Raw genomic sequence first — 15910 nt, forward strand, 5'->3', positions numbered from 1 at the left:
AAGTTCCCAAATTAGTATTGCATGTAGTCAGTGCTGTAACATCTGAGTTTGTACTAAAAACCCAATACACTACCTTTTCTGTCATTTTTGTCACATTTTATCACAGTTTTATTACTGCTGATGATTCTTCCTCAAAATGTCATCTCTTGGAAGTCTGCAAATTATTGCGGATCTGAACTTTCAATAAGCAGCAAGTTCATGAGTTTCAAAGAAAAGCCTGAAACTTAGTCCTAGTACACCCTGAAGTTAAAAACATGAAAAGGCAGCAGACAGTGCTATGTAAGATTATGTTTTCTGAATACTCTGACTCATTATTTCCTCAAGTTAACAATACTGCAGACTTGTTCTTTTAATGGAAAAAATGAAGTTATCTATTTCATGTCGATTTAGTTTAAACTAATGTGATCTAATGTCAGCAGCAAAAAGAAAAGCCACTGCATTTTGCAGGAGACTGCAGCCAAGTGCAGCTGGGCCTTAGCAGACATTTGGAAACCTCTGGCAGAAAGGGTAATGTCACTGGGTACTTGCAACGTATCCGTAAGCGAACGTACACAGCTAAATAGGAGCAAACATTATAAAACTGTTCTTAGCAGTTCTGTAACAAGCTCTGTAACAGACTACCTCGGGAGCCTGTGCGGGCTCCGTGACGGGCAGTTTCTGAGGACCCCTTCCGACAGCACAGGCAGGGTACCCTTCGGGCGTTTATAATGCTGGCATCTGGGTCAAAGCCAACTGCTGTTCGTAGCCACCGGTGAGAAGCAGCCACTCGGGACGAGTGGGCCTCTCACACTGGTATGAGGAGCTGCCCCGGGCGGGGCGGGGGCGCTGCCCGCCAGGGCCGGCCCCCTCGCCCTGCGGTACACCCAGGCCTCTCACCGCCCAAGGCCTTGCCTCTGCGGGCAGCTCGATGGAAGTGGGGCGCTGGGGAGGCGACGGCGGCAGGGCCGGAGCTCGGGCAGGGTGGTGGGGCTCGACCGCCACCACCTGCCAGGGGTGCCGGTGTGGAAGATGGCAAGGGTGCCGGTGTGCTCGCCGCGCTGGGGAATCGCTCCCCGCCGCCCTTCCCGCCCCAGTTGTGCTGCTGTCGCCATAGCGACGGGGCGCGCAGGGCGGGCAGCCCTTGCCGGGGTCTCCCTCCCCTCCGGCCCGGCCCGGCCCGTCTCGGCCAGGCCCGGCCCGCCGCCGGGGTACGCGGTACCTGCGTGCGCCCAGCCGTGTCCGGAGCGCCCCCGGCCAGGGGGAGGAGCCCTCCCCAGCCTCCGCGCCCCCCCGACGGAGGTGTGGCGTTTGAAGCGGCGGCAAGGCCTGCAGCCAGGCCCGGAGCAGCGTCGGGGAAGGGCGAGGGCCAGTCGGGCGCAGCAGGAGCCTTATTTCCCTCACGCAGATCGCACCTTCCTCCCACGACGAGCGTCTTTTGCTTTGAGTGGTCAGTAACGGGACTAGGGTGGCCCGAAAGAAAATCTCGACTGCCTCAAGTTCTTAAGTCCTTGGCAAAGCCTCGAGTACCTGCCGATGTGCAACACATGAGGTGCTCTGTACCAAATCTACCGATTTCCTAAAGCTTTTCATATTTATTGTTCTTTTATATTATTACATGGACACAGTCCAGAACAGCTTCCCCAGAATTCGTCTGCAGAGTGTTTCTGCTCTCCCCGCCTTGCTTCTCCTGTGAAATGAATATTTAGTACCCACTAGCCAGGACAGAGGCTGCACATGGCATTGCCCACAATGCTCTCCTGTAGCAGAAGTGCGTCTCCTTGTCAAAATTAGAAAATTCGTCCTTATTTATGAACAAGTTAGCTTCCTTCCACACATACAATGGCACATATAAAAACCTTTTCCTTAAAGTAATTAAGGCAAAAGCTCAGCCTCAGGAGTTTTCAGAGGACTGATAATTGCATGAACTAAAGCTTCAAATATTTAGCATAGCTAAATGTTTTCCATAATATGTCCTTCAGACAAGATCAGCTGTTCCTACTGCGTAGTGTTTCACTGTGGAGTCAGGAAAAGAAACTTTACACACTCTCACAGTGCTACACCATCTTTTTGAAATACGACAAGGGGGCAGTTTGAACAATGCTATTGGCACTAATGCTTTAGACTGAACATTTATGCAAACCTATTACCAACTCCAAATACATTTAATATCTCGATTTGTTTAATTATTTGCAAGTGTTCTAGCTAAAAAAGTTTGTTATGCATTTTCCACCCTGTTTTGTGGTATAGAAAACATGGCCACTCAGAATTTTTTGACTGAAAGAATTTTATTAATAACTACGACTATTAACAACAATGATTTAGATTATAAATACTGGCAAGCCTAACTTCAGTTATTGTAGGTAAATTCAGGTTTTCAGTCACTGTGTTTCAACATCATTTTCAATTCTGACACCCAGTCTGGGTCATCTTCCTCAAAGTCCCTAAAAATAGATTTTAAAAGGTTACATTGCAAAGCAAAATACAACTTTATTAATCTTTATTTCCTTTTCTTTCCCTAAAATTATTGTAGCATTAGGAGAGATTATATTAAAAATATCAACACGAGAGACTTCCTTCCTGCACCGTTGTGATTAAGGAACCCATAGATGTTCTCTTCTGAATTTACCCAAATAAGTTTCATCAAAAGCAAAACCAAATGCACATACTAAGAGACTGCAAATGCGTTGATATTAACAGCTTGCAGCTGAACTGCAGTAATACATGCCTAAGTAGTTCATCTTCAAGTGACGCAAAAATAAAAAAATACATAAACTGAGATTCTGAGAATCCAAGACATGCCCCCCCAAACATACACGTCTCTTAAATACAGTATTTCTGTTCAGAGTGTGTTGATATACACTCTGCACTTTCAAAAACAAGAGAAGTGGGTCACTAACATAGAGGTTAAAAGATTTCTACAAATATGTCTCAATAAGTAGGTACCAAGGTGATTTTATTGCACTATGCATGAAAGAGTAAGAAGAATAATACACAAATACAGCAAACACATCACTAGGCAAGCAGATTTGCCACCGATTATCTGATTTCAAGGTCAGACTACAAAGATGCTTCATGGAAGAAGATTTTGCACTTTACTGTGGACCTAATTTCATCTCATGCTTTCATTTTTCCAAAGTCATCAGCAAATTATTAGCATATCTGCTAATAACAAGTGACCTGTTTAATCTCAGTGCCACCAATAACTATAAATATAGCAAAGAAAACCTGTAAGATATCAAATGCTACTAAATTTGAATATCATTAGGTAAGAGGGGGATGAATTTAGATGCTGAGAAATATACTGATTTTTTTTTCAGGGGAATCTTGTTTTGGAAAAATCACTTTGAGGAACCAAAGAAAACAAAAACACAAGGATGTCATTTGGACATACGTGTCATCTTCATCAGATCTAGGCTCAAGTCTCTCAGAATCTATGACAACAGCTTCATGTTCACCATCTACTTCATCAGATGCTTCAGTTTGATCGGAAAGTGGGCCTCTGAATATATTTTCAGAAGCTTTGAGAGGAAAAAAATGAAAATGTCACCAAAATCCTTTGTTTTAAAAAATAAAATTATTAAGAACATAAATACAATATAGTCCCTCTAATTTGTGCCCAGTTCTTAGCAGAACCCAGTACAAGCTGTTACCTATTTTAAGTGAGGAGATAAACTAACAATGCAACTGAAGGGCAGAACAAGTAGTTAGGACTGCGGCTGTGCACATCTATAGACTATGGTTATCTATTGACATGCCGTCTTACTTCTGTAGACTACGGTTATCTATTGACATGCCATCTTACTATCCTGTCTTCAAAATACTGATTTAGTGAAGGTGGATTTACCTGATAGGGCTACAGCCTATTTATTGCACCTGCCTAACGCATACACCACACCGCTTAGCAGGCTGGAAACCGCATGGCTCTGACATCACTGCGTTCATGTCACAACCTCATTCGGCTATTGAGCTGCAAGTGAAAGTTCTTCATAAAGAAATGTAGTGGAGATGTACAGTCACTTATGAATTCTCAGCTTGGATTTTTCTAAGTCCACATTTCATTTGGTAAACTTAAAAAAACCCAAACAAAACAGCCTGTTGTGACATGAACTCAAGTGCACAATCTCTAGACATAGGGGCTAAGTATGTAAAAAAAAGAAAGTCTTTATTAATAAACCTGTTTGCAAAAATGTTTGCCCACAAACTGGGGATTTACCTGGTTTATAAATTGTGTATGTTTTAAATGCTAAGCTGACATCTGCATTACTGAGAATATTCATCAGGGTCTGAGGAGTTTCCTTGTTCCATTGTTTACGTGGCTTACTTTCACTGTAGTTTATAACACAGCCACCTAGGTATAAAATCATTAATAAATACTGCTTAGATAAAATTGCATTAGCAGTGTATATTACAAAGATCACATTCAAGAGAGAAATACAGGAAGAAAAAAGTCTAGGTTTTTTCAGCTGTAGCGCTGCTGACCTCTCCACATGCTGAGGTTGACACTATCAGCATTAAGGGGAAAGAAAATTACAGAAGGCCACAGTGGAGCCTTCCGCTGTCGGGGAGTCAGCAGAAACTGCCTGAGGGCTGTGAGGAGTCAGAATCTCCGCAAGCTTATTTAGTGGCTCTATAAATCTCACAAAATGGAGCCTGTGGCCATTTTTGTGCCTTTTAATAGCAGAACACCTAAATACATGCATTCTTCTGTCCTCTTCCACTGCACTGCCTATAATTATCATGTAACTTTCCTACCACAGCTTGGGAATTTTCTTACTACTCCTATCTTGATTATTTATTTCAATAGCATCTATTCACATTTACTTAGAATACATATCCGTAATCACATGAAATAATTACAACAATCATGTACAGTGTGGGGCATTTTAAAATTGACACATTTTTCAGAAGAAACCCCACATTAAGTGATGTAGAAGAAGGAAGAATCTCTGCCTCACATCTGAGGTACATCATTAGTAGTTCTTGTCTTTGGCATTACCTGTAAGTTAAATGACAACAGAAGTAGAGGTACAGATGTTGCATGCTCCCAATAGTATGCTGTATGTGAAAGACAGGCAGCTGCATTCTGCTTCAAATGAATTCCTCAGTGTTACCCACACAAACAGCATAGTAAGAGAGGGTTGGTAGGCTAACTTCTTAGCAAAGATTGTAATTTTATAGTTGCTAGTGTTATCTGTGGCTTTCATCGCTCCTTGCAACCCTCCTGTCACACAAGACCACTAAGAAATTCTCTTCAGCACAGTGGACCTTTTGAGTGTTTCTTAATAAAATACTTTCAAATATGTTTACATAATTTTAAATATGCCCTGTAAAGTTTTGGCTTTTAAAACCTGTAAACAACCACTGACATTACTTGAATTAAAACCACATTTAATTAAATCTTACTTTTAGCCTCTTCAGACGTAAAACTGGAAGAAAGCAAGGGTGCATTTTCCAGGACATCCACTACAGTATTGGATATCCTCTTTTCCCATTGCTTCCTATGGGAGTGTGACAGATCAGGAATTCCTGGGAGGATGTCAGAAGTTTCTGCTGTAATTGCAACAAAAAAAAAAAGCATGATAACCAGCATCTAACTCAATTCTCTGTCCATGTAAACTAGTATTAAGCATACAGCACCTCACTAACAGCAATGTTTGATTCTGTGGGTACAAGTCTGCACTTGGTAGAAGAGTTCCCCATACATTTACTCTATACCAAATGTTTTTCAAACATAATATTTTGCCAAGATTTTTATATATTTTTTTTAAATCTCGGATGAGTGGTAAGAATCAATGTAATTGCAGAAGTAACAGACAGTGGCATGGTTTTCGATCGGTGCAGACTTGTACGCTCTACCCGTTTAAATGACTGATCATTGACATTTAGATATCACTACATAGTATGAAATGCACAAGCCTTAAAACTGTAATGCTTACCCTCTTCATCAGATTTCCTTTGTTCCTTTTTGTTGTCACTCAAATCCTTATTAATATTTTTCCATTCTAAGGGGCTATGCTTGCTACCTTCGTCTTTACTTTGCTTTAAAAGAATAAAGACTGTATTAACCATTATCCTTGTTGTCCAGAAAAACAAAGCAGTAATATTAACACGGTGCTAATTATTTTACTTTTGCTGCAAAATGGCTGGTCTAAAGATCTGAAAACTAAACCACTGACACCATGAAGGCAGCTGTAATTATACTGCATCTATTATTGCACTGCATTTCACACAGAATGCCCTTTTTTAACTGACAATCTCAGTTTTTGAAGCTAAGCACATATGTAGTTACTTGACACAATTTGTGGTTTTATTTTTTTGCATTTAAGAACAGTAGCAATATAAGGAAAAATGAGCCATGTTCCCAGGGAAAACAAGATACACCCAAATATTAAGCTTCTCAGATTGACAGGTCTATTAAAAGAAAAAAAAACACCCTACTAGCAATGTGTTTTGAAACACATACCCAATATGGCTGAGCCAGGCTATGCTATAATGTACCCACAGGTAACTTCTCAGCCACCTGTGGCTTAACTCTCCTCACCTGAAATCTCACATGGGCCCTAAAACCTAGTGAGAATTATGTCCAGACTAGACTGTTTTCATGGCAGCCTGTTCAAAATATGTCCCTAAAGCAAAGAAAATGCATCAATTTTTGCAGTATCCCAAAACTTAGAAAAACAGGAGAGGGGTTTTTGGTTTGGTTTTTTTTGACAGAGCTATAAGGAAATCCATTTTGGAACTAAACTAAATGTGAGAAGCACCAAAATGTTAGAGTGGTGGGAAATGCACAGGAAAACTGCAATTTGAGTACAAATGATAGCTGACCTAGTAGGCTGATCTATGGTTTAGCATACTAATAATTTTCCATATGAACTTTTCTAGAATACAGAACATTCTAAATTACTAAAATACAAATATTATATTTATATTTGAATACTTACCCTATTTTCTTTCTTATTATTTGAGCTTCCACCAGCCATGACATTACCTGATACATTAAGGAACAGGTTCAAGAATTAATATCTTTGGCAAACATTTGTGGTAAAGTGGTATTCCAGAGGTATGACAGCAACACCACTGAACCAAGCAATGAAATTTATGTGAAAGTTTCTTCACAGTCCTGTCAACATAGCTTATTTTAAACAGGGAGTCCCTCTACTCCTGAGTTCCAAATGTGTACGAATTTTGGTGTAGCTAAATTTATGCAGAAGAAAAAATCCAACATTCTCTCTAAAAATTAAATAATGAAAATAACTTGCTTCACCATAGTATGTGAAAGAAAGCACTGTCATATTTAAAATATATGCAACAGCTAAAAGTTTTGCTTATTTTAAAATTGAAAAGTTTAATTCTAGCACAAGTCTTAAGACTGACAGTGTATATATTGCAGCTCTGCACTGTATTTCTCATGTTGGAATATAATTTATGCCCTTCAAGCATTTTTCCATACAAGTTCAATAATACTAGATTTTGAAATAATTAAAAGTAGATTTGAACATATAATACTAAAGTTTTATAGCTGTATTTAAGTTCTTACAACTCCTAGTCATTTTGTCATTCCTTAAATCAAGAAAAATGTTGCTCACTTACCCTTTGGTCTTGCTGCATTGCTTTCATGTTTCTTGGTTTTCTTTAATACCTGTGCAAACTCAGTTGTCATCTGGAATGTGTATGAAGAGATGCAACTACAGTACCATATTAATCTTCCTCAAATTACTGTATATGCTATTGGTTAAAAATAAACTTACTATACAAAAGCACTGTTACAGCTAACAATATCTAATTTTAGCAGCATCATGTCAATATTCAGCTTTTATTTTCAAAACAAACGCTTCTAAAAACTCAGTTGTCTGAGAAGTCTACAACTGTGTTTGTGGCTTTTAGAGTACGACCTACACAACACTACATTTCATACTGTTATACACTAACAAACTACAATAGAAACTGATTTAGCATCTAAAATGTACATACTATTGTTTAGATCTAGAGACAAGGAATATACCATACCTCAGAAGGCAAACAATTTTTTATAAGTTTGGTTAAGCAACCTCTTGCAAGAATAGTACTGGCTGATGGACGATTCTGGGGATTTCTCTTAAACATCAGTTTTGTTAAGTAATGAAGTTCATAGGAATAGTGAGATGGTAGTGGCTTGTAGGACCCTTTGCATATCTTAAGAATGAGATGTTTCCAGCTGTTGGCTTGAAACTGCATTAAAAATAAATTCGCATCAGAGGACAGAGTTTAAGCATGAGGTAGAAAGAAGCTGACATAATTTAAGAGCAACTGTACACCATGGCATTGTATCTGTGTAGGGCCCCTATTACCATGCTGATTTGGTTCCCAGTTTGACAGTTTCAGGGCTGTAATTCAGAGGTGTGGAATAATGACCCTGAGTGAACACATCGGTAATTTTCCTGTACATTTTTTAGGACTATTATGTTTATTTATGTTAACAATGACAGAAATATAATTCACTGAGAATGAAAACATCACAGTTTGAAAACAAAGTTTGACTAAAACCAGATCATAATGGACATTGCAAACAATAACCTGTACAACTGGAAACCAGGTGGGAGTTACCCCTATAAATTTAGGATTGTTCAGATTTTATTTTTGTAGGAATATAGCACTGCGAAAATTTGGATCTTTATAGCGTCCTTTACTTCATATACTTGAGATCAGAATTAAACTGCAGGATTGAAACTGTAAGCCAGGAAAGATGCAGACTTTGATTTTTAAAAAAGAATAATCATCAAGGGTAGCCTATCAAGGCACAAGTATCCTCTTCAAAATCTACATGAAGGCTTCAGTTGTTGTTTTTCTCAGCTAACTGTTAACCAATCTTCAGTCAGGAATTACAGCTTCCAAGTACAAGTCGTCGGAGACTGCAATGTCAGCGGGGACAACTATAATCATGGATGGCAACAGCCTGAGCAAAAATGGCTGAGAACTACTATCACCATGCAGAACGTTTTCTTACAGTACAGCCCGCTGGCTTGGCTGCAGAGTGCCAAGCATCCGCGGCATGCGGCATCCTTTTATATCACCTGATAGATTATGCAAGAGCATATGTGACCATCACATAAAAGCAGATACATAGTTTTTCACTGCTGCTAAAAAGAGGATGGTCCATTCCTTGGTATCCCAGATCTGAGCGCTGCCTGAATAGCTGTGACACTGCTGAAGCCTTGCCACAGACCTACTTAGGCTAACACAGGCCTATGCACAGACTTTATCACTCAGTCACGTACAGTATAAACTTCTAAACTCTTGTACTGCTAGCAGTCGCAGCTGTAGAGAATCTTTTGCCGATACATAGGATTTCAAGGTATAGTATTAGATCAATGAAAGGAAACTGCTGCTTATAAAAAACTAAGACAAAACGACCTTAAATTAGGGTGATCTAATTTTCTTCCAAAGCAAACATATCCTGATAAGGGGTCTCATGTTAGCCATGAGTCTGTATGTAGAAGCCAGATGATGGTAACACATAGGAAGCATAGAATCAACACTGTAAAAGGCAGTGTCCCAGAAATAACAGAGAGACAGAACCTTCCATCAAGGTTCCCAATAGGACACTGCTTGGACTTGTTTAATTTGGAGAAGAAGCAAACAAGTATATCACTGATGCAAGGTACAACACCACTTATTGTTTACTATATTTTGTTATACGTGCATACAATATATGCTTATTAGCAAAGATTTTGAGTGTCCTTGTCTCCATCTTTAGTGATCATCTTGATCGTGTAAAACACAATGCTCATTGCAACATCCCTACAGATATCTGGAACCAGTCTGGCACCTGCTGGATTCCTTAATAAGGTCCAGATCACCTCACTGATATTGAGGAAAATGAATCAAGAAAATAAAAAAAAAAGAATTGCTTTCTAACAGTTTAGAAAGTTGAGTGTTTCAGAGAAGGGTCCAACAGGTCCAAAAACTGCTGAAAAACAGAAGGCATATAATGAAAGAGGGGTGGGAAGGGTGGAGAAGTACTTCACTCTTTCAGAAGCAGCAGCAAACACATCAGTCAAATATATAATTGACCATGAACCCATCAAACTATAGCTAACTGCTAATTATATTTTAAGGAATTCCAAAACTTTTCTGATAACAATAAAGCTATACTTACTGGATGTCTAAGAGTGCACAGTTCATACAGAATACATCCCAGAGACCATATATCACTGTAGGTATAGAGAAAGATCAGAAATTTTGAGCCAAAAATTACCATTTGATATCCTGCCTAGAAAAAGTGAAATTATTTATGTGTACATAAAAGAATTGATAAGCTAAAAATAAAGGTAACCATAAAAGACAATAAAATTATGTGTTTAACGTCTCCAGTGGAAATGGTTATTTTATCCCACCCTAACGTAAAAAAGGATGACTGTCATACATTTTTTATTTCCAGAATGTCTCCTGAGCAATTTGCTGCAACAATATTTATCCTTCCACACTTTAAAGCCTTTGTATTCGATGGCCCTTAGCATCAGATGGCAGACAGATGATCCTAATTCTGAGAGTTGGAATTCTGTCCTTGCCAATGAGAATTCTCCTACTGAGAAAGAAAAAATCATCTTCCACCCGAAGTGAGTTCTACCGTCTACACAAGAAGCAACTGATGCCTTTCTTGCAAAAACTTAACCACTAGAAGGTTTCTTCTCTCCTGTGGAAAATGAGTCACTTGGTTCAGGTACAACTAGGGTCACAGAACAGATCTAGGGGAGGGGATATAAAAAGACTTAGTATTTTGGAGAGGGAGGAAGCTATAAACATCATACTATCAAGATACTTTCAGAAGTCCTTGCATAAGGATTAGAATAACTGGGCTCTATAAATTTAAGTCGTCAGTTCAGTAGCCATCATCCCTACATTATTGTGACTGGCAAGAAGAGCTTAAAAAATAAGACCAGCCAAAAGACACAAACACATATGTACATACATATATACATATGTGTGTATGTATATATTTACTCTCCCAAATGCAAAGAGGTCTGCACACTAGTTTTCAGTCTTTTAAGACTAAAGATATTGTACACTCAATTACCTAAGTAGACAGGAATTTAGGCCTTTTCATCTTAAAAACCTGTAATTACCTTTTTCTAAATATTCCTTAGTTCAATATCTTCTCCAAGCTACAAAGCCAGATTGAGACAACAACAAAAAGATGCACATCAGTCAGGCATTATTTGTGACCACTGAAAACACAAATACCTTTTGTTGTTGTATGGCATGTTTTCCCATATTTCTGGAGGTACGTAATAAGGAGTTCCCACATATGTGCAAGCATATGACACTGGACTATTGAAAAGACAAAGAAGAAATGCCAGATAAAAAGTAATTATTTAAGACATCTGTACTATTTATCAATGGCAAAATAAAACTTTACACCTGCTGAGATCAGTGGGGATATCCACATACTGTGCAAGAAGGCGTGCAGATCCAAAATCTCCCAGTTTGACCTTTCCATTTTGAGTGAGGAAGACATTCTGCATTTCAAGGGAAGGACAGATTTACATAAATATCCATCTAGGAAACATTTCTGTGGTTTGTATATACAGAAAACACAGTGACAACCACTTCTGATATTTTATCTTTGTATTTCCTTGTACTTGCTTCTCCTAATATTTCTGCCAAAAAAAAGTTAAGAACTATGTTGAGTTTACAGGGAAATAGAGAGATTATATGGGCCTAAAGCCCCAACATCAGTAGCAGAAGAAGAATCAGAGCTTAGCAATGCCTTAATCTCTATGTTGTACTCAAACTACTAAGGTCACACTTTCTTCTGAATTTCTTTCTGCTAGGAAAGAGACAAAAAGAGAAAATGAGAGGCGAGACATTTACAAACTGCATACTCCATACACTTATTATACTTCTGTTATCGTTTTAAATTATATGCTGTCACAAGCAATTGGCACTATCAGCAGTGAGTATATGAAGGGTGTAGCTATACTTAGATGATGTTTACTCCCACAATATTACCTCATCCCATTCACTCAACAATGTCATTTACCTAAGCCTAAATGAAGAACACAGCATGCAGCAGTAACAGGAAATCATGAAAAAGGGAGTTGAACTTTTGCATGCAGAAGAGAGTTTATTAACAGCAACAAGCTTGCTCTGTTCACCTTGGATTTGATATCCCTGTGCAACACACGTTTATCATGAATATGCTTCACACCCAGGCACATCTGCACAAACCAGTGAAGGATCTGAAAAGATTAACTAAGAGTTATAACAGCTCAATGCCCCCATGTTCAGAATATCTGAGAGTTAAACTCTAGCATAATGGCCTCCAGTCAGCATGAAAGACTGAATTCTTTAAGACAAAGTATATTTTAACATAGCAGAAGGAATGTTTGCTACCTGTGTCTAGAAAACCCTAATAATACATAACAACAGTGAAGCTAGGAATGCTTGCCAATTACATAAGCATGCCAATTACAATTTCATAGTAAATTAGCAAATTAAAAAGAAAAAACATACGAAAAACCACACTGAGATAACATACTGTTTCTAAGGAAATATATTCTTTTAAAAAGTACAAAATAAAGTTCTTAGAGGTGCTTGGCCAATCTAACTATTAGATTAGGTGAGGATTCTGGTCATTTCATTTTAACTAAGATGATGCTTCTAACTGTGGCAAGGAGTAATTTTCAATCACTACAATGTCACTTTGGACCTTCTGCTAAGTAATTTTATAGCCTCTCTGATAAAAGGAGTTAATGCATGCTGTATGGTTTAAACATTTAATCGCTGCATAAAATGCAAGCATTTAGTCTCCTGACTAGTTTAATTTATCTTACCAGAGTGCTTTATTTACTTTTCATTTGAAGAACCTCTTACTGTGCTTTAAATTCTGTCTGAAGTTTGTGTTAAATTCTTAGTTAATTGCAGAAATTTATGCATGCAAACCTGACTCTTTTTCACATTGCCTGCACATTTCTCAGATAAAGACAACAATTTGTTTTTTATTCCTTTCAGTCCAATTCTCATCCTGTTCTGATGGAAATTATCACAGAAATAATGCTCCTATTCTATCTATAAGCGCCTTTGTTTCATTTAAGGTACTTCAAGGTGTTTGTATATCCATAACTTGTTTTATGTGATGCAGGGTGCTTCAGTTTACGTGAAGAAGGATTCCTAGGTCCTTGGTTCCAAATGCTGTCTTTTCTTACCGTATCTTCAGGGAACAACTTCCCTCTTTGGTGTTTAATCTTTTGCATTAGATCTCCATCATCACAATATTCCATCACTATATACAGATGTCCATCAGCTAAATTTTAGGTAATTTAAGAATAATTAGTATTTTCATTAGCAGGGTAAGTATATTATTTTTACTATAAAGCTCTGACTACATGCTATGTATTATATATTACAATAACCATGTATTTTTTGTAACATGTATTATAAACAACAAAAAAAGTAATTGTGATCCCTCAAGAGTATGCAACTTTAAACAAATAAAGGTATTTTAAGTTTTTTATATTCACCTTCAAATGATTCTTTATAGGCAACGATATTTGGATGTTTCATTTTAGCCAGAAGAACTGCTTCCTTCCTTGAGTTCTCTACGTCAGATGAAGACTGAAAATGTAAGTATTCATATAAATTTTGCACTAACAGATTTTCAAATATACATGATGCACCTCACTTTCCAAATGAAAAATATTTTAAAGAACTGTTCTTCAGTTATTTTAAGAAGTCATTTAGAAACTTGAAAACCCCATCATTTTTTAATCTATGGCTTATTATGAGCTGAAGACTTCAGGTTTGGGGGGGGGGGTTGGGTTCTTTTTTTAATTTGAGAGGATATTTTCCTACTTCAGCTGATGACTTTTTCTATTTTCAAAATGCAGAGTGATGTAACAAAGCAGCACACACTGACTTTGGAAAAGCTGACAATCTACACTGCATGAACTTGGTATTAAGCCAACTGCCCAGGTATTAACTGAGCTTCAGCCTCGATAAAGCCAGTGCCTCCCATTTTGTGATTTTTTTGCTTAGCTAAGTGCAGAGAAGGTAACCTGAATTACTGATTACCACCAATAATATGAGGCTAGTTTCCTCATCAGGTGTTGCAGATGAAATCTGCGTTCTAGTGAAATCAACAGGAATCCAGACAAGGGCACCAGGGGAACAGAGGTTTCATTCTAAGTGTCTTCCTGTATGCTACACCTCCCAAAATGTAACCACACACTTCCTGAAACAGATCAGATTTTGCTACTTTACTTATTATCAACAACATAGATCAGACATAGTTATATAGTAGGCATACAATGAAACTCTCTAATACACAAAACTCTCAGCAAAAGTGTTCATCATTTCAAAAAATATATCCAGAATTATGATTTTTTTTTTTTTTTTTTAAAGTGGTGGGTGAGGTGATATACATGTCACACTTACCATGGGAAGTCTTATTTCCTTCATTGCATACTTCTGGTCACTCATTCTGTGGTGAACTAGGAGAGCTCTGCCAAAGGATCCCTCTCCTAGTACTTTCAACACTTTGTATTCATCCATTCTTTATAAGCCTAGGCCCCACACTCTCTTCAAACACTCTCACAGGATGATTTTCTAAGCTTTGTCATGACCTCAATTCATTTTTTGAAATTTGTTAACATAATCTGCATGAGAAAAAAACCCGCAAAATAATGAGAATGGCTGAGAAATGTGGGTACCTGCAACTGTTCAGCATTACCGTAAATACAATTCCAACCACTGTTATAGTAATTTTGCTGAAAATGAGGCATTCAGAAAATTCAATTCAAAGTATTGTGCAGTGTATCTCTGCATTTTTTTATTTTAAATGCTGAAGCTCTTTGAAAATGTAAATTATAAACCTACAACTTCGCATCTTCTCTTTGTTACCTGCACTTTTGCAAGTGGTTTCATAGCACTAAACAAAACTCACAGGCGAAATAACATAAACAATAAACTTCAAGCTTCCAGTGACAATTCTAACCTAAAACACCATAAGCAGGATGAAAATGGAAAAAGTTACCAATATCCATGTGCAAAGGCCTCAATGACTGGCAGATTTAGAATAGAATAGAATAGAATAGTTCAGTTGAAAGGGATCTACAATGATTATCTAGTCCAACTGCCTGACTATTTCAGGGCTGACCAAAAGTTAAAGCATGTTATTAAGGGCACTGCCCAAATGCCACTTAAACACTGACAGGCTTGGGGCATCAACCACCTCTCTAGGAAGCCTCTTCCAGTGTTTGACTGCCCTCTTGGTAAAGAAATGCTTCCTAATTATGTCCAGTCTAAACATCCCCTTGGCACAGCTTTGAACCGTTCCCACACACTTGCTGGATTTACAGACTATATGCTTTCTTCAAAACAACGGTACTTTTAAGTTAGTTATCCACGAGTCAAACATCACGTTATGTATATACCTGTGTGCACACGATGTTTTAGTGGGCTGATAACTTGTTTTTAGAAGGCATCTCAGGGCTTGATTGTTTCTGAAAGGATAAAATACCGATTTACTCAGAGGCTGAAAAATAAGTGTGGATTAAGCTACCTGAAAACTCTGAAGACTCCTGAGTGGTGACTAAAGATGGTGTTTTTCAGGGGAACGGGCGCACTGGGTGTGTGCTTCACGTTAATAGCAGTTACAGCTGGTAACTACGGCTTCCTCGCCCCGAGAAGGGGAAGCCGAAAACCACCCCGAGCCCCTTAGGCCCCTCCGGGCCCTCAACGCGTGAGGCGCGGAGGGAGTACTCACCTCAGATGGCCGCGCAAACCGCCGGCGCCTCAGCAAAGGCTCTCGGGCACGCCCGGAGCTTTCTCCACAGGCGAGACGGGCAGCACCGCCGGCCTCCCCACAGCGGGCTGGGCTGGGGGCGGAGGGTCGAGAAAGGAGGGCGGTGCTGCCTCAGAGACCGGGCGGGAGCGCCCGCCCCGCCCGGCCTCC

The 15910-nt window shown here is 38.8% G+C and overlaps 1 protein-coding gene across 1 annotated transcript; it reads right to left on the reverse strand.

Annotated features, from left to right (window-relative positions):
- Nucleotides 1–2353: 2353 nt before the first annotated feature.
- NEK3 (NIMA related kinase 3) lies at nt 2354–14650 on the reverse strand (the record flags this gene model as incomplete). The annotated part of the gene is made up of 15 exons (XM_082008244.1): nt 14392–14650; nt 13479–13572; nt 13164–13261; nt 12114–12197; nt 11407–11474; nt 11200–11286; nt 10115–10169; nt 7987–8187; nt 7570–7639; nt 6921–6967; nt 5916–6018; nt 5383–5529; nt 4193–4327; nt 3371–3497; nt 2354–2420 (listed from the first exon to the last, which is right to left on the reverse strand). The coding sequence occupies exons 1-15, from the start codon at nt 14506–14508 to the stop codon at nt 2354–2356; spliced, it is 1500 nt and encodes a 499-aa protein (XP_081864370.1). The 5' UTR covers nt 14509–14650.
- Nucleotides 14651–15910: the final 1260 nt, after the last annotated feature.

The sequence above is a fragment of the Phaethon aethereus genome, assembly GCF_964289735.1.
Source record: "Phaethon aethereus genome assembly, chromosome: 1".
In the NCBI taxonomy this organism is placed as follows: Eukaryota; Metazoa; Chordata; class Aves; order Phaethontiformes; family Phaethontidae; genus Phaethon; species Phaethon aethereus.